Consider the following 21,367-nt stretch of genomic DNA (forward strand, 5'->3'; position numbering starts at 1 on the left):
GAGACCGTGGCACAGACAGGCTGATGTCGGGCACTGTGTATTCCTGTGGCTGATCTGCCCATACCCATGACCACCACAGTTCACACATCCTTTTGTAATTCACTGAAATATTGATGACTGAGGTTTTCAAGAGATGTTGAGAAGGTTTTACAGGGCTTGGTAGGATGATGTCTCAGCAAAAGCACATCATTAGAAAAAGTGTGGCAGTTATCTAATTAACAAAGCTATCCAATATTATAAGAAAGCTTGACAGCTGTTACAGGAACCCTGTACCAATTGCCATTATTTTCCAAAAATACGGACGTGCTGTTGCCCACCACAGATACTGCTGGCTGTACTCACACTGCAGGAACTGTCAGGTTTCATTCATAGCTCCACAATTGCGACCAAGTGATTTTCTGCACCACTCTTTCCCACAGTGTCTTCTGGACACTGTTTTCTCTTCCTCCCAGCAACTCCTTGCTCAGACATTCACCATCTCTCTCTCAAACAGCCTCACTCTTGCTAGTACCACACCCTCCGTGAAGTCCATACAAACCCACTCCTAAGTCACTTTGAGCACCTCATTCCTTCTCTCAGTCTTCTACTGCAGCCTAAGGTAATCGACAGCCTTCTCTCGCGGGGGGGTAAAAGCTCAGTCCAGTAACATCTTTCGTTCGCTCAACATCCTAACAATGGTCCTAAAATGCCCTGAGTGTTGATCGTATACTACGTTTACCACCAAGCTGCGAACGTAGAAATTGAATGCACAAAAATAAAACCACGTTTTACTTTGCAGAAACAAACCACAAGCTCTCTTAACTGACTTGTATTCCTTCATGCAACTGAGTAACAGAGCTTTGCACATTGTCCATGCCAGCCCGTGGAGGTTTCACACAGTTTGCTCCAAAGAAGCTGCTCACAAACCACCTCCCCAAGAGAGACATAGAAAGACACAAATGCCACAAGAAAACTGCATTGCATCCTGCTAACAAGCAGTTGAAGGCTCTCAACAAAGCTTTGCCTCAAAGTTTTGCCCAGGGTCCTCAACGAGTTCTGTGTGGCGCTCTGCTGCTTCCAGAGCACTGCAGAATGGCTTTTCTGCTCAGTCTGAAACTAACTCTTGTCCAGCCAGGGCACGTGAAAACAGTTATGCTTTCGCATTAAAGAGTTTAAAAGAAATTGAGAAATTATCATGTGGGCTCAACTACCTGGTGCTGGCTTGGTTGACACATTTTGGCCCTTTATGTACTGTGCCACAACGTGCCACGAATTGCTATGCATGGCAGTACACCAGTAACCAAGGGTTTATCTCTGGTAGGACTCAATCTCATACTGAAAATCCAAGCCAGTATGTGCCTCGGAAATGGGCCTAGCGTTAAGAGATTTATTTTGATGTTTCAGTGAAAATCTTCTGTGTATATGTGTCAGTTCTGAAGGAAAGGAGTGCAAAAAAAAAAATCATATTTACAGAATAGTATAAATGTTTATTTTTCTTTGTGATTTATCTGACTTTTATTTGTACAATATAGAAAAGTGTATTCTTTGAATAGGTCTAGTAAATATAAATTTAATTTTTCTACTTTCAGATGTAAACATAACTAGAAAATGAACCCTTACCCCATTCTCAATTGTTTTTATGTAACTGGATGAACTTGACTGTAAATCTTGTCCAGCAGTTTGATGCAAATGGCTAAGGAAGTACAAAAACCAATTCACACATTCTACACCAGGGAGAAGGGAGAGAGGAATCCAAGCTTAATATTTGAGAAAGCTTGTTCAAAACAAAATAGAAGAACTAAAAGCATTTGATTGCACCTTCAAAGTCTTTACAAGCAAAATAGTCTCAAGCAATGCCATCATACATAATTACAACTGTAATCTAAATTTCACAAGTGTTTTTGCACACTGTATATAAATACACATCACAAAAGGTGCGATTTAAAGTAAGACACAGAATATATACAAAATTAACATGGACTGAAGTCTAAACAAAAGAAGGCATATTGCAATCTGTTTGAAAAATAACGTAAGTAGGTGTTACTTTATTCACTTACACTAATTTACATTTATACAAATCTTACTGGACATACTATATTAGGTCACTAAAGTAAACTGAATATCCGCACTATCTACATGTAAAGTTACTGCACTGATTTTTTAGTAAATCCAAGTCCTAATTATGAAAAAAAAAAAAAAAAAAAAAAAAAAGGTATTTACTTACACGAGAGGTGGATTCCCTTTTCAGAGACTTGCACAAATATACTTGCCATTTATGCTCAGGGAGATGTTAATAGCAGACAGGGCCCTTCAGATGGTGACTGGCAGGTCAAACCTTGTCTGCAGTGGCCACTCAACAGGCCTGCCATTGCTGCTGGCTGCCTCCCAGGCCCTTTGTGACCCCAAGGCATTTCAAGGAGGCACCAGAGAAGGGTGAAGGAGAAAGGGCCTTCTGTTCAGTGCACAGGACTGCGGGGTCAAGACAGGAGTGGAAGCATCCTCCCATCTTATTGCCATCACACATGTAGGCACTTAGCTCTGCTGCTGGTTTGCTTAGCCCCTACCTTTCCCCAGCCTGGCCCCGCTAGAAAACCTGGAGGAAGAGCTCTGCTGCATTCCTCTGTATTTACAGTTTTACATGAGGAATACAAAATCCCTTTTGGGAAAACCTAGCTAGTTCAGGCTGCAGTGAGACATAATAAAAATGCCTGTGATTAAACATGGTTATTGACGTTTATGGTAGGTAAGTAACCTACCAGGTTAATTTTGCAAATGTGTTCCACTATCAAAAATGTGATCTGAGATTGCCTGTAACAAATACTGAAAAAATCCTACTCTGTACACAGCTATAGTTGATTCCCCCTGCCCCCCTGCTTTGTGTAAAAGGATCTGTGTGTCTGTTTTGGTAGCAATTCTGATTCTGTGCTAGCATCCTCTCTGATGATGATGCTCTCAGTCATTCTAAACAACACTAAATAAAACCTCACGCCAAGTAAATTGCCAACATACAGAGAAGCAGCATCCCGAAGAACCACAACCAGGCTGAACATGATCTCTACCTGTGTTTGCAAGTCAATTTGGATGCAGATTGTCTCGAGTCCTTGTTAAGACAACTATGGTTCCACCGTCTCCCGTGACCTCAGCGTCTCAGACTTAAACACTTTTCCAGGGTTACAGCTTGATCCTAGAAAACACAACAGATTGCACAGCTCTGCCTCCAGCAAGGTATTAGGCTGCTGCAGACCCCTGAAAAACCAAGCTTCACCTAAGCAACAGCATCGATCTAATGCACGCTTTGGTAACACTGTACACTGGGCAGACAGTCTGGCATCGTGGCATGGCTGCTTTTCCTCACTTCTAAGAACAGGCCACTGTCTTAGCCTTCAGGTTTCAGCTTAAGAAACATCTGAGCTCTCAGCCACATTCCTAAGAAAAAATTGCCATTAATTCCATTCACCTCGAAACTTCTGGGGCCCTGCTCCAGCAAGATTCTCCACCACTTGCCCAACGCTAAATCTGCAAGCAACCCCTCTGTATTACTGCCTGTGTATTTCACAGTGCTCTGTGCACTAAAGGGACATGCTGTGCCAGGTCCTAAATACAAGTGCTACCTTCCATTTAGATGCTTATTTTTACACACTTACTTTCAGAACTATCTTGGATACACTGATACCTCCTTATTATGGGCCTGTCACCAAAAGCGTCAGCTGGCTGTTGACATCACCTGTGTTTTGCTGTATGCACAAAGGTACGCAACTCCACACACTGTAAATAATATAAATTATAATAATTTATATATGCCCTTCAGGCAATTATTCTGGGGGAAAGGGAAGAACACATCTAATTTTTAAGAAACCCAAGGTAAAAGCTGTACATCAGGAAGAAGAATTGACCTTTAGACATTGTCTTAAGTAGAAGAGGATTTAGCTAAGATTTAAAAGGCTCTACATCTTGTTATAAAAGATTTTCGTGTTTCAATCTTACGCAGGTCAATTTACAGCAAGCACCAAATTAATATTATTAAATCCTCTATGCCAAACAAAGTGTCCCTGTGCCTTAAGTGTTCTGTTCAGTCCGCTTCGTTGTGGCTCATGTGCACGAGTCAGCAGTTCATGGCACAAGGGTCACTTTTGGACTTCCCTGCAGAGTTAATGACTCTCATCAAACAGCGTCCAAACTCCTCCAGGATCATGCGCTCTGCTGCAGCTTTTGACTTGCCCATCTTTTCTGCTTGCTCTGCCTGTGCGAGAAGGCATTCGCAGGTTGCATCGGCTACTTCCTTGGTTACGAACGTAAAGGGCAACCTGAAACAAAGAAAGATCAGTCACTCAGCAAAAACACACAATGCACCTAACTCCAGGGCTGGGCAACTTTTTAGCACAAGGACTGATGAGATTTCATTTGTCCTATTGCTTCCAAGAGTCTTTAGACAACCAACAGGGAGCCACAGTTACAGTCAAATGAACTAGTGGACCATTCATTGTGCTTTGGTGCCTGCCTCCAATGATGTATGTTTTGAAACAGACTGAAATGCCCAGGTACATAGAACAATTCTCCAGCTTTTACTATAATGGCAGCTCAAGGATTACATCCTCTCAAGTAAATGGGACACTTGTACTTCATGCTTTCTGTGAGCACATGGGCAACCACAAGAAGACAATGTTTAGTTACACAACTGAACACAGCTAAGCTTGGCATACCCTAGGTTCCACAGAAAGCACAGTTGTGTGATCAAAAAAGCTCCATTCACCTGAGTGCTCCTGCTTCTACTGCTTACACAGATAACATTCAAAGATGACAGGGACATACCTGTCATATACATCAGAAAAAAAAACACATTAGAAGCAACTGAGACAGGGTGCTGCATTAACTTACTTCCCACCACCACTGCTGAGTGCTGGTGTTGGCCTTGTCAGCAGATCTGAGATCTGGGAAGATAACTTGGTCTTCGCAGCGGTCTGCTGCTGGACCCTAACTTCTGCAGCATCTGCTAAATGCATCAATGTCTTTCGCTCTGGGCTTTCTTCAAAATTTTTACAGCCAATGCATTTGCATATGGAAGAACACATGATTTTTGCCTGAAAGAAACAAACAAAACATGAGAAACCTGTTGCAACCTTGACTCCCTTTATGACAAGCCACAACAAAAAGGAGATCTTGTTTTAATCTCTTATCAATTAGCCACTAGAAGAAACCCCCAAGTAGTAGTTTTCTGTCCAAATTCTCACCTCAAACTGAGATGCCTTCCCAGAATGTATACTTGAATCAAATGCAAATCAATGGTTTCCCACTCATCCCTTTCTTCATCAACCTGTTTCCAGTGGAATTTAGGTGGTTGAGTTATGAGAGAGGTCTGTCTGCCACTGTCTCTACAGTCACAGTCTGATCAGTTAGCTGATGCAACAACAACTTTCGCTTTTGTCTTCCACAGACATGTTCTATCCCAGAGCATCTGTGGGATGCTGCTTCAACTCCTCCTAGGGACTTGGTGCAGTAGGTTTCTTTAGGAAATACTGCTCTTCAGTAAAGGACAAATCCAAGCCTGAGTTCAAAGTTGCTACATAGTTTAAAATTAAGCTTATACAACAGAAGTGATCAATTTTGCCATATACATGGCTTTCTACCTGCAAACTGCTAGAAGAGATAACATTATAGCAATAGAAAACATAGAAGAGAAAACTCTATAGCAATACCAAGAAGAGACAAAGCAAATCAGAGAAGTCGCAGCACTAAAGGGAAAAATCCAGTATCTTTAAGATAAGATAATGCTTTGTACCTCATAACATTCGCAGTAGTTTTTGAGACATCCCGAGCGTTTACAGTTACACCCTTTGCTGTGTCTCCGATCCGATTCTCCTTCCTTTCCTTTCCCTATTTTGGGCTTGAAGGCTTCAGGGTTTCTGTCAAGGCAGGCCTGTCAATGCAGACCCAAAGGGTCAGTCACTGCATGTGGGGAGCAGAATTTAGAGGTGCAATAATAGAACTTAAGCCTCACACATGTGGGAGGAAATCAGGGCATTATACACGCACTCTGCCCTGTGCCATAGCTTCAGAAGACACAAGCTAGATGGCTTCCATCCCGGGGGCAGGGGAAGAGGCCCCTCACCTTTATTGCTTTTTGTCTATCATTTTCATGGTCCAGGTTGTTATAACAATTTGTACAGTTGCAGTTATTGCAGAATTCACCATTTGCAAAACAATCACAATACCTGAAACAGAAGATGCAGAAGGCATTTGTAAACATGAACATTACATCGGCGTTAGTACTGATGGCAATTACAGAAGGTCCTAGTCTGGAGATATGCACACGCACCAATAAGGGTAAGGGTCACCCTATGCTCAACTCCACATGTACAGGTGGTATCAGCCTCATTGCAAGGCTTAAATCCTCTAGTGCAGGTCTAGTTACTATCTAAAGACACAGGTATAGCTCAAGGGTGTCCGTCTGAGCTGATGGTCACATAGCACAGGTCCCCATCGCAGCAAGAGAAGCTAATGAGATTTTTTTTCTAGGGCGACTCCTGGGTGGCTGACCCATATATTGAGGGCCATCCTGCCACAGCCACTTCATAGCCAGTTCCTGACCCAAGTCAGGCTTCAGAACCTCTCATACAACCAAAACAAAAGGCAAGTGACTGAAGTGCCAATCAACGGTCAAACTGACTAACACAGCAACGAGCCTTTTTTTGTTAGTTTTGCCCGTAAGGTGTTTGCAGCTGTGAACCAAAGCAGAGTTTGCCAAAGCGGGGGTGGAAGAATAGAAAAGGAATACCAAGTGGTACACCTCATAGGCTTTGAAGCACAGGTAACTAGGGAAAGGATCTGAATGAGGATAAAGATGTAGTTATCAGTGACTTTTTAAAGGGACAAGTATGTGAATAAAATGCAGCAAAACATTGACAGGAAAAGCCAATCACATTGCCATGCTTCTTATGTACCTCTGCTACCTCTCACTAAAAACAAGATCTCACCATCCCACAGATCTGATACGTGGAAGCACCACATTCATCCCCAGCTCAAACACAGCTTTGGGCCATGACAAACTCTGGCACGTTTCAGTGCTTCCAGTATCACCTCCAGCTATAGCTGATGGAAACTGCTGATCCTCTTCAGTTGCTTTTCAAATCCTGCTGGGAGCGTACGTTCATTTTTAGGAGCCTAAACCCCTTGCAAAACTGGCTTCCTGTTGCTTGCCCAGGGTAACACTACAAGAACTAGATTAGGGTTGCCCTGGAATCCACTACAACCTTTCATCTGGTTTAATTGCATTTTGGGGATTTTTAGCATCCTGAATGGTCCCAGGGACAAACTACATCAAAAGCTTTAAAAACCTGTAATAGTTCTCCTTTCTGTCTTGTTTAAAATTCAGTAGTGGAGTGGTCCTGGTTTCCAAAACAAACAGCACCAGCATCAACCCAGAGCATCAGTGAGCTAATAACTTCTCCGAGTTCTCTTCTTTGTAGAATAGGCTATGTGCCTACCTTCAACATTCATTTGAGAAAAAGCAACTCCCCTTCCAGACGGGAAGCTTTACTAGTGAGAAAGCACCTTTGCTAGAGTGAATTAGCCATTTGCTCTGCACCAATGCCTAGACACTTAAAGATATAATTACAGTGATTTACAATAAAAGTTTGTTTCCAAACAGCATTCTGAAGGTGCAGAGCACCACCAGCAATGCCATTATTCTTCCAGAATTTCTAGAGCATTCAAGCACCAAAGACTAAAATAAGTGGAAAACCCTAAGCATCTAACATACATTTGGCACTATGAAGTCAGTCATGTATGTTGTAAAACATCTGAAAAAACAGCTACACATCTTCCTATTTACCATGTCTTCTGTGCAACAGAATTTTGAGGCTAGGAAGAAGCACAGGGCACACCTCCCCACATAGAGGTGGGGTGCATTACACGAAAAGAAACTTAAGCCGAAAAGTTTAAACACACTTCTTAACTTGGGTTCAAATCCTGTTGCATCACTTTCCCCTTGAGTAGCACACCACCGATTTCCTCTTCATTGTCTAGGATTCAGGGAACCACAGATTAATTTCAGTATCTCCTCCTGTTATTGTCCCAAAATCAGTAAACTGACTTTGCCTTAAGTTAAAGAAACATAGCATCTCCTCAGTTAAAATGCTTTTACGTCAAATTCTTACAAAGACACTGAATGGAATACCATAATATCTGATGAGGATGAGCAAGACTCAGACCTGTCAATGAAGAATCACTTGACTATTCAGTCATTGAAGAAAAGATACACAGCCCTATTTTTCTGAAGTACTTGATACAGAATGGTATTACTGATGCGCTTCACCAAGGTATAGAGTAGATGCCCACTGATGATACCACTGGATGTCATTTCACTCATAGCAACAACAGTGCAACTACAGCTGCTGAGTGGAGTTGGCTCCACCACGCAACAAGTCCGCAAAGTTAGAAATTTATAAAGCGTTAGGGTGCGTATAGCTCACAGGAGTTGCAAAATTATACAGGCACTGCAACATCTCCACCAATATCAACAGCAACCTTAAATTAGCATTTAGATGTAACATTTCTGGCATACTTAAAAACATTATATTCTGATACTTGGCATAAATTTGTGGTGTCAAAAATAAGGCTTAAAAAAAACCCCCAGAACCAAGCTGTACTTACAATTTCAGACATAGAGACTTAGTACAATTGCAAGGCTTCCTAGGGCGGTTTGCAGATTCAGAAGGAATTATTCTGTAGGGGGAAAAGAACGCATTTATATAAATGCACACTGTTTTATCAGTTTCTTCCTATTTTAAATTCAATTAAATAGCTCATAATAAAAACTTCAAAAAAATCTTTATATTCCCCTTGCATTAGGTTTTTGGCTGGCTGCGTTTAAGTAACTATTATATATAGTGCCTTTATAAAGTGCCTTTCCAACCCAGAAAGAGCTAGGTTATTTGCTGCAAATCTGGCTGCATGCCTAAAGTAGAAACGAGGCTTAGAGCTAGAGGAAGCATCATAACTGAAAACTGGAGTCAGGGAAAACTTTCCCAGAACCCCTCTACATGCAAGGGGACTAGATCCAACCAAGGTTCGCACAACATGATTGTGCCTTTCCTTTTGTTCTAGTTGGATTTAAAAAAAAGGTCCAGAATAATGGGAAAGCAAGCCAAAACACTGTATTCACTTTATAGCTAAATTTTATATCAGACAGAGTCTTTAACTGCTCTTACAACTCGGATTTTGTGTCACTAATCGCTTTTGATGAGATTCGTTCCATCCCTATCCAGCAATTTCTGCACGTAATACCAGGAAGATTAAATCAAACCCAGTCGTTTGAATAGCTGCATCTGGATTTCGGATTAGTTTGCATCAGTTGACACTGCAGCAACAAAAAGGACCTTGGCATTTACCATTTCCAGCAAACAATAGCACAAAAAGACTGTACAGAACAGCTAAGCCTGCTGGATTGGCAAAGGGAAAATAATACGTTAGCTGTTATTTTCATCCTTAAAGGAAAAATACAAGACTGAAAAAATACAAAGCCTCCTATCAGGATCCATTTTGGGTTTTAGTTCCATTTTGCTGTTTGGCTGTATTTCTGCATGTGCTAAGCATCTAGCTCTTATATCATCCAGCACCTCTTTCTAGCAATGTCAAGAAATAGTTGAGGCCGGTAGCTCCCAGGTGCTGATGCAAAATGAAGAATGAGGAACAAGGAGCTTTCAGGTCAACTTCCTCGTTTAACACACGAGTTAAAAAAAACAGAAAGGAAAATACAGCTTTGATCACGTGACTGGCTCAATTGTCAGACAGATCCATGTCTTTTAGTGAGAGGTAATAACCACACCACAGCATACTTGATTTTCTTGGAAAATCCCCCAAACCAAACTTTAACACCTCAACCCTCAGCTCCCACCCTTCCTTATAATGGGACTGAAAGAAGATGCTCATTTAGCAGCATATACTGCAGGTTTGTGGTTTTTGTTTTTTTTTTTTTTTTTTTTTGCAAAACACTCACCCGTTGAATGGTAGCCGTGCTTGGGACTGGATACTGGATGTCCCTGTAAAGCCAGTGTTGCTTGCTATAGATACATACGATGATTGTTGTAGCTAACAAAACAAAAAGGTTAATGTGTAACATAAAAGAAATTAAAGTATACACAAGAGAATGTGTAGCTAGTCTTTTAATTAGCTTTCCAGATATTGTTATAAAAATAATATGCTTGTAAGCACAGTTTTAGACTTTGTAGAACTTGGACCAGCCAGCAACCTCCTGCCTCCATACTTAGCATAAAAACATTTTAGAGTATATTTTTGTTCTCTATTACAGTGTCTACAGCCATACAGATAACACAGAGTCTACACACAGAAATGTTCAGACCACAAGCAGTTCCAGCTCCTAAAAACACGCTCATTTTTCCCCCTTCTTTTCCTAAGCAACCCTGTCCCTAATAGAGCAGGATCGCTTCCTGCACAAATTACTTTACTAGCTTTCTTAATATACAAGCCACTTATTACAGAATTAAATAAAAGCAAGTAAAATGATTTACATTCCAACTTCTCTGCATACCTGGACCCACAGTTTGTTTTTTGCATTAAAAAAACAAAACCTCATAAGAACCTGCTAAACGACACTGGTTTGGGCTACCTTCTTTTGTATTACCTATGCGCAGCAATTTTCTCCTGCTGGGACAGGTTCTGAAGACAGATTGGCACTTAACAAGATACAGACCTACTGGGGTCAGGCCAAAGGGGGCAGATTGTGTCCAGAACACAAAACCTCCGAGAAGAGGTCCAAGAAATGCTATTATTTAGTTTAAGGTAAGATTTGTGGAAGTGGACTGGAAGGACACAGTAAGAGTCTTCAGAGTCAAACTGCAGCTGTGACAAAACCAGAAGTGAACCAGAAATGAGGCTGGTACCAGTAATGCCATGAGCTGACAGAGTCCTTGTTTGTACAGACTGGCTGGTCAGCCTTCAGCAGAAGGTTTCATTTATTCTCCTTTTCATTCTGAATGTTGGTCAGATCTTGGCAAAGAGCAAAAAAACTAATCCCTAGACCTGGGCTGATGTGACTAGTACCCCCTGCTCCTGATCCCTAGTAATGTGGTTAGCATAACTAACACCATTTTATAATGCAAGCAGACATTCTCTGTGACCGAGCGGGTCACATATTCGTTCCCTTTCCCCTCATTATCAGGCCCTGAAGGTCCTGTGAACCAAGCAGACAAACCAAACAGGTTCCTTCTTCCCCTCACTACTGGCCTCAAGATTCCTGGGCACTAGGCTGATTACTCCCTTCCCTGCTGGCCATGAAGGTCTCAGGAAGCTGGACAACCAGGCAGTGGTGATGACCCTGTCACAGAACAGGGAAGCATAACAGCACACAGAGCACTGTCTGTAAAATCAAGCAGTTACAAGTCCTAAGTGAGGAACTTGGACCAGAATTGCTGCTGAACAGTGAGACCCGTGACCCCCTGGTGGCCAGGGACACCTCCACAGGCATCTGCTTCCTCCAAGTACTGAGTGACTCATATTCTTTTATATGATTTTTCAACTCTAGATTATGATTGTTATATTGATAAAGCAAACCATGTATTAAGATCTGACCTGATCTGCAGAGGGTCTAGGTGATTAGAAATCATAAACTAACTTCTATTATAAATTCTGTACTAAGCTACTTACAAAATTGCACTATACTGAATCTGCTTGTAGAAATCCTGTGCTATGCTAATTATAAATTCTATGCTAATCAAAAAATCCTGTTAAGAAAATAAAGCTTTAATTGTAACTAAAATTTAGTGCTGTCATCATTCTGCCAAGGATCCCTAAAAGAAACTGTCTGTCCCGTTAGTGTCAGGTGACAGTTGGGGAGCAAGAACCTTTAAGAGGAAGGCAGTACGTTCCACAACAGCACTATTCCCTTATTTATCTCTGGTTTAACACCATACCTGTGTGACATACTGAGCTGGAAGGACCGCATACCCGACGTTTCCTGTGCCAGGTGCCGGTGCCAGTACAGTGCCCGGTGGGAGGTTGGTGAGGTTGGGCTGTATCTGTGGCAGTGGAGTGGCTGGCATAATAAGTCTTTGTTGGGGCTGACTAGTAGTAACTATCTGGGAAGTTGGGTTGATCGGTTTGGGCACTACCTGGGGAGAAAAGAGGTCTTTATGAAATCATTGTTTTGTTGATTGAGAATGCACTTTTAATAATAGAACTTTTAATTACAGTGCTGAAACCAGACTTTTTTTTTCTGTCCAGCCAAAATAAGTCAGGAATATGCCTTTTACATTTAGCTCACCTGTTTCACAGTCTGTGCTGGCACTATGGGAACAGACATCCGCACCGGGGTCGCGTTCACCACCACTGGCTTCGCTAGTATCAAGAAACAACATCACATTAACACACACTAGTCACTCAAAAGTCCACAGCTCAGTCCTCCAGACTTTCACATGCGCGTAAAACAAAGGTACTGAATGCTGTAACTATGCACTGAGATTAGTTGACCAAACTCATGGCACATAACACTTATATCTAAACACCACCTTTGTAAACAGGTATTTGGCACAAGAGTGCGTGCACACGTTTCACAGCTATGGCTTAAAAACCAGCTTGGGTTCAGAGCTCCTCTGAATGCTGGATTTTCTTTGGCAAGAGGAGAATACAAAAACCACAGCTTGGTTTGAAGTCTTTTATTCCATCACAGCTCCAGAAAGCATGGACAAAAACCAGCAGAAACATCTGGCACTTCTAAAGCACTTTACATGGAAGGATCTTCACATTGCAGGAGTTTTGGCAATGTGTTTGTGGTCTGTCTTGGCTTCACACCTTTCATACAGAGGATCTGGGACTTGCCATGAGTCACCCACAAAGCTGGTAAACTAGGGCAAAGCAATCTAAAATGCTCCAAGGATTCAGGCCCAATTACAGAGCAATTTGAAACGGAGGAACATTTCCACATACAAACCAGAGGTAACAGCAGAATATGAAATTTAGAGGAGTCTACCACAAAATCAGGTGCATCCAGCAGTCTTGATAGATCTCTATTATGTACTCATTTTAATCATTACAAAACAAACAAGAAAAAAAACCCCAAAAAACTTACTTCACACAATACGTTAGCACCAGCACTTACCCTGTTGAAGAGGCTGTGTATTCGTACTGGGATTTTGACTGGCCGATTGGGTTGAACTATTGGCTGTTGTGGCAGTAACCAGTCTGACATAATGGAACTTGCTTCCAGGTACCTGAATCTGCTGAACATTGGGTGCAGTTGCCAAGGGAATAATTGTCTTAAATTGAGATGTACCCACTCCTCCTACAGTAATGGTCTGCACTGCTGATTTCACAGCCTGTTAAGCCAACACAGACAGCACAAAGTTACTTGTACAAAGGCAGAAAGAACATCAGCATGTTTATTCCTCAATTCGTTAGTAAGCAACTCTTTAATCCATTCATATCCTTGAGAAGCAAGTCAGTTATCCCCATTTTCGCTTTCAAAAGTAAAACAGATGCAAAGAGATTAAATGCCTCTCAACAGCTCAGAGCAAACTCAGTTCCATTTTTAATGCTCTACACCAAACACCAGGTTTACCAATATTTACTTGATTAGGGTGACTCAGTCCACTTCCCCAGATACCATGTCTGCCAAGAACACTTCAGGTGGCCACAGAGAACATTTCTCAGTTTGTATTCAAAATCAAGCAATGAACAAACGTAGAAATATTCCTACTAATAAAAACACATGGTAAGAACTTGCAGAACTGTTTGTGCTGGACTGCAGCATGATTTACCTGTGTGTACAGATACATCCTATTAAGACAGTCTGCAATGAATACACAGAAATCACTGTGCAGCCCTTGAGAAGGAAATGGAATAGAGTCCACAAACTGACAGCTGAAGACATTGTTTAGATTAGATCTTAGGAAGAAATTCTTTCCTGAGAGGGTGGTGAGACACTGGAACAGATGGCCCAGAGAAGCTGTGGATACCCCATCCCTGGCAGTGTTCAAGGCCAGGTTGGATGGGGCTTTGAGCAACCTGGTCTAGTGGAAGGTGTCCCCCGTGGCAGGGGGGTTGGAACTAGATGATCTTTAAGGTCCCTTCCAACCCAAACCATTCTATGATTCTATGAGAAAGAGGGCACAAGCTGAGAAATGAAAGAAGAAAGAACAATCACAGAATCACAGAATCAACCAGGTTGGAAGAGACCTCTGCGATCATCAAGTCCAACCATTGCCCTGACACCACCATGTCAACTAGACCATGGCACTAAGTGCCATGTCCAGTCTTTTCTTAAACACATCCAGAGATGGTGACTCCACCACCTCCCTGGGCAGCCCGTTCCAATGTCTAATAACCCTTTCTGAAAAGAAATTCTTCCTAATGTCCAACCTGAACCTCCCCTGGCGAAGCTTGAGGCTGTGTCCTCTTGTCCTATTGCTAGTTGCCTGGGAGAAGAGGCCAACTCCCACTCCACTACAACCTCCCTTCAGGTAGTTGTAGACTGCAATAAGGTCACCTCTGAGCCTCCTCTCCTCCAGGCTGAACAACTCCAGCTCCCTCAGCCGTTCCTCATAGGTCAGACCCTCCAGACCCTTCACCAGCTTGGTCGCCCTCCTCTGGACTCGCTCAACACCTCAACATCTTTCTTGAAGTGCGGGGCCCAGAACTGGACACAGTATTCAAGGTGCGGCCTCACCAGTGCCGAGTACAGAGGGACGATCACTTCCCTAGACCAGCTGACTACACTATTCCTAACAGAGGCCAGGATGCCATTGGCTTTCTTGGCCACCTGGGCACACTGCTGGCTCATGTTTAGCCGGCTGTCGATCAGCACACCCAGGTCTCTTTCTGCTGGGCCGCTTTCTAACCACTCTTCCCCCAGCCTGTAGAGCTGCATGGGGTTGTTGTGGCCGAAGTGTAAGACCCGGCACTTGTTCTTGTTGAACCTCATGCCGTTGGTCTTGGCCCATCTATCTAACCTGTCCAGATGCCTCTGTAGGGCCTTCCTACCCTCCAGCAGATCGACACTCCCACCCAGCTTGGTGTCATCTGCAAATTTACTGAGGGTGCACTCAATCCCTACGTCTAGATCATCTATAAAGATATTGAACAGCACTGGCCAATGAAGAGTAGGAAAACAAATTTATTAAGAAAAAAAGCAAAAAGGGGAAAGAAAGGGAGTTTGGCAGACCTGTGCTACCTCACAGCTGGAATAACAGTACATCTGGAATTTGCAAGACTTCATCTTTCCAATTTCTCTCAAACTACAAACTGATAACAAGCGTTTATTTTATTTATATACATTCATAAGTACTTGGTTTGATAACGGCTTCTTTTTCCAGTCTTGCTGACAACCTCAAACCTTGGTTTATTCTTCCTTTTTCTCCTTCCATCTAACTTCTTTTGGAGCTCAGCTTTTTATTCTCAGTATCTTTTAGTATCAATATTAAATGTATCATTGTCCTTTGCATTAAGTTTTAGTATTAAGTTTAGTTGACAGTATTTTCCCAGCTCCCCAGCAACTACATGAATGAAATCTCAACTTGCACATATTTCAATGGAAACACAAGCCCAGTCTTTTAAAAGAAGGTGTTTTGTCAGGATTTTTTTTTTGATATACTGAAACCTCAACAACCCAGAGCAATTCAAAGTAAGCACTATCTGCAACCACAGTCACAGCCTAAGTGTTATCGCAGGGAGACCAGCATGTGCAAAGTTCCCTCTGGCACAAAAGTTAGTGGCTGCCATCCAAGGACAACTAGGAAAATTGTAGAATTCAAGAGACAGTTCTTCTAAGGGCATGTTCCTGAGCCCAGTGAAGATCGGTGAAATCCTTGTGTTGTGTCAGATAGCTTTAGATCAGAACTCAGTAAGTATACCACACAGCCATCCTTGTTTTGCCATTTAGGGTGCTTACATTAGAGTGACTTAACCTTTTAACAACTGTTTCAGAAAGACAATTTTGCCAGTTTTACTCTGGGGAAAAAAAAAATTAAAGCCATGCTGGTGTCCATGTCCCCATATCAGCATTCCAGTTATCACCTGTATTGGTAAGACGATACTGGCAAAATCTGTCCAAGTCTCTGGTCTCATGCTGTACATATAACTGTGTCCACTCCCTGCTGTATCCACTCTGGTTATTTACACTCATACACAGCCCTTCATATTTACCAGTACAGGAATACAGACATTAAGATAGAAAAACCCTGGCATTTTTCTAGAAATGAGACACAGGAAATTAGTAATTCCTAATTCTGTAGGTCTCAAACCATGGTGTCTTGCTTATGCAGATCTCTACCACAAGAATATGAACTCCATTATTGCAGACCTCAGAAACACCTGGAAAGCAGCACTAGTCAGTGGCACAGAAACACTGCTAGAAGAGACAGAATCACCCAAAGAACTCTTTCTTGTGTCATAGGGAGCCTTTCAGATGACTTAGGAGATTCAGTATACAGAGACAAGAGCTTACACTAAGTGGGACTTTGCAGGTTGGAAAGCCTCTTTGTAACAGCATGCCCTTGTACAGGCTTGCAATGGTTTGCACCTCTCAACTGGAGAAGTGCGTGCTCCTCAAGGCAATGCTTTTGCCAATTCTTAAGCAAACACATTACAAGAACACCTTGGGACTGACCACTGCCAATCTGCAGTTCAACACTCCAGTTTCCTGCAAGCGATGAGACAGAGGCACGCTAGAAGACAAAGGAAAGTCAGTCTGTACCTGGGCGGTTGTGTGGTTGACTATTGCCTTCCCAGGGGAGGAGGGCCCTGACTGCTGCACTGTGAGGATCTGCTGTCCTAACGCTACATTCAGTGGGACGCCCACCGTCTTCTGGGGGGAGTTGGAAGGCTGGGAGGCCACTGACACCACTGTTAGCTGCTTAGCAAAACAAAGAAGCAGTTTAAATCTCTGCACAGGATACAAGACCCTGTACATATACATGTCCCTCTTCATGAAAGTACAGTTCTCCACCAGTACAAAGAGTTCTTTCTGTGAACAAGGGTGCTGTATTTAATCGCAACTCACATGGGTCCCACTGTTCAACAAAGGTACATAGACACATTGTAAACTTCAAGGCATTGCTGCTTTCCAGCACCAAAAGGTCCCTTCAGAAAGCTAGCACTGCTGCTGTTTCTTGGTTTGGTTTTGTTTGTTTGGTTGGTTTTTTTTAGGAAACTACCCCACTGAAGCCTGAGTATTGTCAGGATGGATTTTCTGAGTAACAGCTTTATGACTATTTCATCATAAATGGAAATTTTAAAGGAGAGCTGTGGGAAAAAAAATCTCACCTAACACTACTTATTCAGCCAAAGTGTAAGAACATCAGTGTTTTCAAATCTACTTTCCAGATTCCCGTAGAGATCCAGTCTTCTGACCGCATTTCTGCAGAGTGCAGTGTTTGAATACTCTGTTCTATATAGCCACACCTCTTCCAGGGCTGGTTTTCCACTTTTTGTTCTAAACTTCCTTCTTTATGTTTTAAGAAAACTCCCAATTTTTGAAACCATTTGTTTGTAAAAGATACTTAGAATTACTTATATACAGTAAACTCAAGATGTAACCCTAAGATACAGTAAACTCAAGATGTAACCCTAAGGAGTCTTTTCACCCCCACTCATTGTTAATTTTGATTCTAGGTATTTTTTACTTCTTTTTCATATTGCTTCACGCACTAGTAATTCTCAACCACAAGTCCTTCACTCTATTCGTATAACATTACACAGCTAAAGCACAGGTGAACCGAGAGAATTCTTTACTCTTATGCTAGTTTTTATACATGATATTTAGTTTGCATGCACTATGCATCTTGTCCCACTCCCCCGACTCTTGCCTTCTCCAGCAATATTCCTCTTCTCAAGACAATTTTATCAAGTCTAGAATACAAGTGTCACCATGACGCTCATCTGTAATGCAGCTTATGATGGATGAGTTACCTTTTCCATCTATTGCCCACCTGTGACATCTCCAGCTCTGTATTTGTCAAGGACCACTGCAAATCTCATTTACTTCAGATGTGATTAGGGAAGACTAAATTATCTATGCAGTAGCAGGCAATGGTTAATAAATGATGACTTATTAACATCATTGAGGTCTCCTCTTAAACAGCCTGTTGATGTTTTATGAAGGCATTAAAAAAAAATACTGTTTGAGCACTTGGCTAAGAGAGAACAGCTTCTCTTGGAATGGATGCTTAGGGAATGGCAAGAAATGGCAGGAATAGGAAACTAATGCAATAATGCATATTTAATTAAAACCACAGTAAGGGAGCCAATTACAAAAAATCTAGCTTAGGCCATTACTGCAGAGCATCGTGACACGCAACGGAGACTCTGCAGCGGCCGGATCATAAACAGCTTGTAGCAAAGACAGAGAGCTCCATTCAGACCACTATGCACGAGGGATAGAAGGCTGAAGCCAGAATCAGGTCCTTACCTTATTAGGGGATTTGAGTGGTGAAATAGCTATTTTATTTGGTGTCTGTTGTGTTGTTGTACTCAAAGATGATCCAATGACTCCGCTCTCAGAGATCGTTATTGTCTTTGGTGGTGTTCCTGGAGCAGACTGTGAAATAACCTTACCTATAAACAATGAAGATATTATCAGCTCAAGTTATCTCCATTTACATTAACTTTTAAAGCAAAGTTTTCTCTGTATATTGTGGAATTGATCCCTACTTCTAAGAGTGTATTACCTGATAGGAAGGACATCGGCATTCCTTAAGTTAGATTTGTCAACAAAGAAAATAATTGGCATTATTGCAAATGAAAAGACAGTTCACTCAGGCTCAAAAAAGCTGAAATATTTTTTGAGATTTTCTGAAATCTACATTCAGCTTTCCATGACACTCAGATGAAAATCCTTTAAAACCAGGACAGCATCCTGAAGCATGCAGCCCTCCAATACACCTGAGCTGCGCACAAACACCCAGCCAGCAGGCAATTTCCTAGGAACTCCCTGGGCTGCTGCCAATGTACAAAGAAACTGAGCATCTGTGGAGCGCTGCTTCCTTTTAAAATCTCAGCCATCAGAAACGAGCTGTGTTACAGTGACCAAGAAAAAGGTGTTTGGTCTGTCTCTAAGTTTTTTTTTTTTCTTCTCTGTGTTGGTGGTTGTTTTTTTCACTGCCTAACAGAATACATGACACTCCTGTGAAAACACGGGTGGTGGTGCAACTCTACAAGCTATCTGCTTTTACAACATCAAAAAAGGTTAAACATCAAAACCAGCAGCTCCAAATCACAAAATCAGTCTTAGGAATATTGCAAAACTCCCAGAGTGGAAAACAGTTTTTTTTTTTTTTTCTTTTTTTTCATACTTCTTAAGTTTCTTTCTAAAGAGTGCTTGACCACTGAGCTTTCTTCTGCTGCGCTTTGGCTCAGACTAATTTCTGTCATAGCTTCTCTGTCACCCATTCTCTTGTACTACATTTATCAAAATAAGAAACAAACACCAGCATAACTTTTCCATCCAAAACCAACCAGTGGCATGACAATTAAGTCAACTGGAACTAACAAGAAAAAGCATCATCCTCATGGAAAGCTGCCTTCCTCCGAGGTCTACATGCTCTAAAATAACCTTCACTTTTGTACAGCCTAAGTAACAGTGCAGATAGTTGCCAGCAGCTGCTAAAGCCACATGCAACCTGAAAAATGTCAGTGTCTGTGGGAGTTTTACCATCTACAGCATTCAATGCTTTGAGTTTGTTTTTTTTTCATGGTGACAGCTTTCCCTTTCTCGCTACATCCCCTCTGTGCCCCTTGGCATCAGCTTCCTAAACAGAATCTGGCTGCTTATATTGACAAGTCTTTCAAATTTACAACTTCCACCTCAGTTTGCAGAAATTCCCAGGCAATTAAAAATATGTATCAGATTTGTAAAAACACGCATACAAAGTCATAACACACACACGTTACATTTTCCCCAAAATGATGCCAGACTCTCAAAGCTGGCAAACTGTGCTGGCTGTTTGTGATAGCAAGAGGGAAGGCAGATGCTTAAAAAGGTTTCCCTCTCAATTACAGAAGCATCTTCACCTCCCAGTGAAGCTCACAGGCTCAGGGACAGGTACTCTTGATTTTCCAACATACTGATTTAAAAGTTGGAAGTTTATTTTTTAACATATCTGCTTGTCAATATTATGTAGGTATGTTTTGATTTGGACATTTCCCTTCATTCTGCAGGCAGCAAACTTAAAAACATGCTCTTGTTAGTATTATTTTTATTGTGGTTCCTCACTGTTTACCAGTTTTTGTGTATTGCCAGATGAAAATGTAACGCAGCTCCAAGTGGCTTGTTTTGGGGTTTTTAATTGTTTTGGGTTGTGGTTTTTTGGTTTTTGTTTTTTTTTTTTTTTTTAACCACACAAACAGCTTAATTCAAATATTTATAAACACAGTGAAGCAATCTTCTTATTCACAGGTCTGTACATTTGGTAGGGAATTGTTTGAGAAAGGGGAAAAACCATGGAGTGGGATAAGGAATCCCTCTTTCACCTGAAACACAAATTGGGTTTCAGGGTGCAGGCAGTTTTACAACACAAGGAAAAGATTATGTTTCAGTTATGTGCCATTCACTTGTATCTATCAAAGTTTTGAATACAGGAGACAGTTGCATTCTTTTTAAAACCAGCTCAAGTCCCAACTCTGTAAAGGCTTAACAAATTTGTTTAAATATGTGGAAAAGATTTTAGGCCTACTTGGATTGGTCAATCTGGAAGCAGTTGAAGACATCTTTCAAAGCTCTGAAGACGACTCTGGCTTCCTACATTTGTCCTTTTGAGATAATTTACATGTCTCAGATGTTACTTGCATACATGCAATGATGCATTAAGCAAGGGACACATCAGTTCCACTGCCATAATAAAAAAGTGATTACACTGTGGGTTTTTTCCTTTAATTTTTTAAAGGACACAAACATAGACTGGTTTTCCAAAGAGACAAACCATTTCTTATTTGCCTCAATTACTTTCTTAGACTCTTCTGCGATGCTTATTTTTGAAGTAGGTGAGCAACTTAACATAAACAACACAGCTTTATTCACTTTTTTAAATCAAACATTTTTGCTGTTAATTGCATGTATTACATTAAAGTCCAACTATAAGCAGATTAAAGTAATACAAGAGCATGTTTCTACTTTTCCCCCTATGTATTTATATAACTTATCTACAAATACTTTCTGTTTATCGAGTAGCCTTTTCTCTGGCTCCAGAAAGTAAAAGGATCTTACAGTAAACGCAAAATGATCAAACTCTACAATGACAAAGATAATTCTAAACAAGCAAAGTGTAAAGGTACCAACAACTGCGTTTATCTGCTTCTATGCACAAAATTCTCTGCTGATTTGTTTCCAATTGCTTGAAGTACTTCAACAGAAGCTACAGTAAAACCATCCAGACAGAAAAATTTC

The 21,367-nt window shown here is 41.5% G+C and overlaps 1 protein-coding gene across 7 annotated transcripts in view; it reads right to left on the reverse strand.

Annotated features, from left to right (window-relative positions):
- Positions 1 to 2,164: 2,164 nt before the first annotated feature.
- Positions 2,165 to 21,367, reverse strand: part of LIN54 (lin-54 DREAM MuvB core complex component) — a 42,500-nt gene continuing 23,297 nt past the window's right edge. For 4 of the 7 annotated variants that reach the window (XM_068402778.1, XM_068402773.1, XM_068402775.1 and 1 more), the window contains 10 exons: positions 18,395 to 18,540; positions 13,091 to 13,307; positions 12,257 to 12,330; positions 11,907 to 12,104; positions 9,974 to 10,065; positions 8,629 to 8,700; positions 6,086 to 6,188; positions 5,756 to 5,893; positions 4,855 to 5,057; positions 2,165 to 4,283 (listed from right to left, as the gene is read on the reverse strand). In XM_068402778.1, the coding sequence (XP_068258879.1) occupies positions 4,082 to 4,283; positions 4,855 to 5,057; positions 5,756 to 5,893; positions 6,086 to 6,188; positions 8,629 to 8,700; positions 9,974 to 10,065; positions 11,907 to 12,104; positions 12,257 to 12,330; positions 13,091 to 13,307; positions 18,395 to 18,540 (1,445 nt within the window). In that variant the 3' untranslated portion in view covers positions 2,165 to 4,081. Of the gene's footprint in view, positions 4,284 to 4,854; positions 5,058 to 5,207; positions 5,291 to 5,755; positions 5,894 to 6,085; positions 6,189 to 8,628; positions 8,701 to 9,973; positions 10,066 to 11,906; positions 12,105 to 12,256; positions 12,331 to 13,090; positions 13,308 to 18,394; positions 18,541 to 21,367 lie in introns of those variants that run through there. The other 3 variants (XR_011048359.1, XM_068402776.1, XM_068402777.1) reach the window with 3 other exon arrangements.

Source organism: Nyctibius grandis, chromosome 6, assembly GCF_013368605.1.
Source record: "Nyctibius grandis isolate bNycGra1 chromosome 6, bNycGra1.pri, whole genome shotgun sequence".
Taxonomy (NCBI): domain Eukaryota; kingdom Metazoa; phylum Chordata; class Aves; order Nyctibiiformes; family Nyctibiidae; genus Nyctibius; species Nyctibius grandis.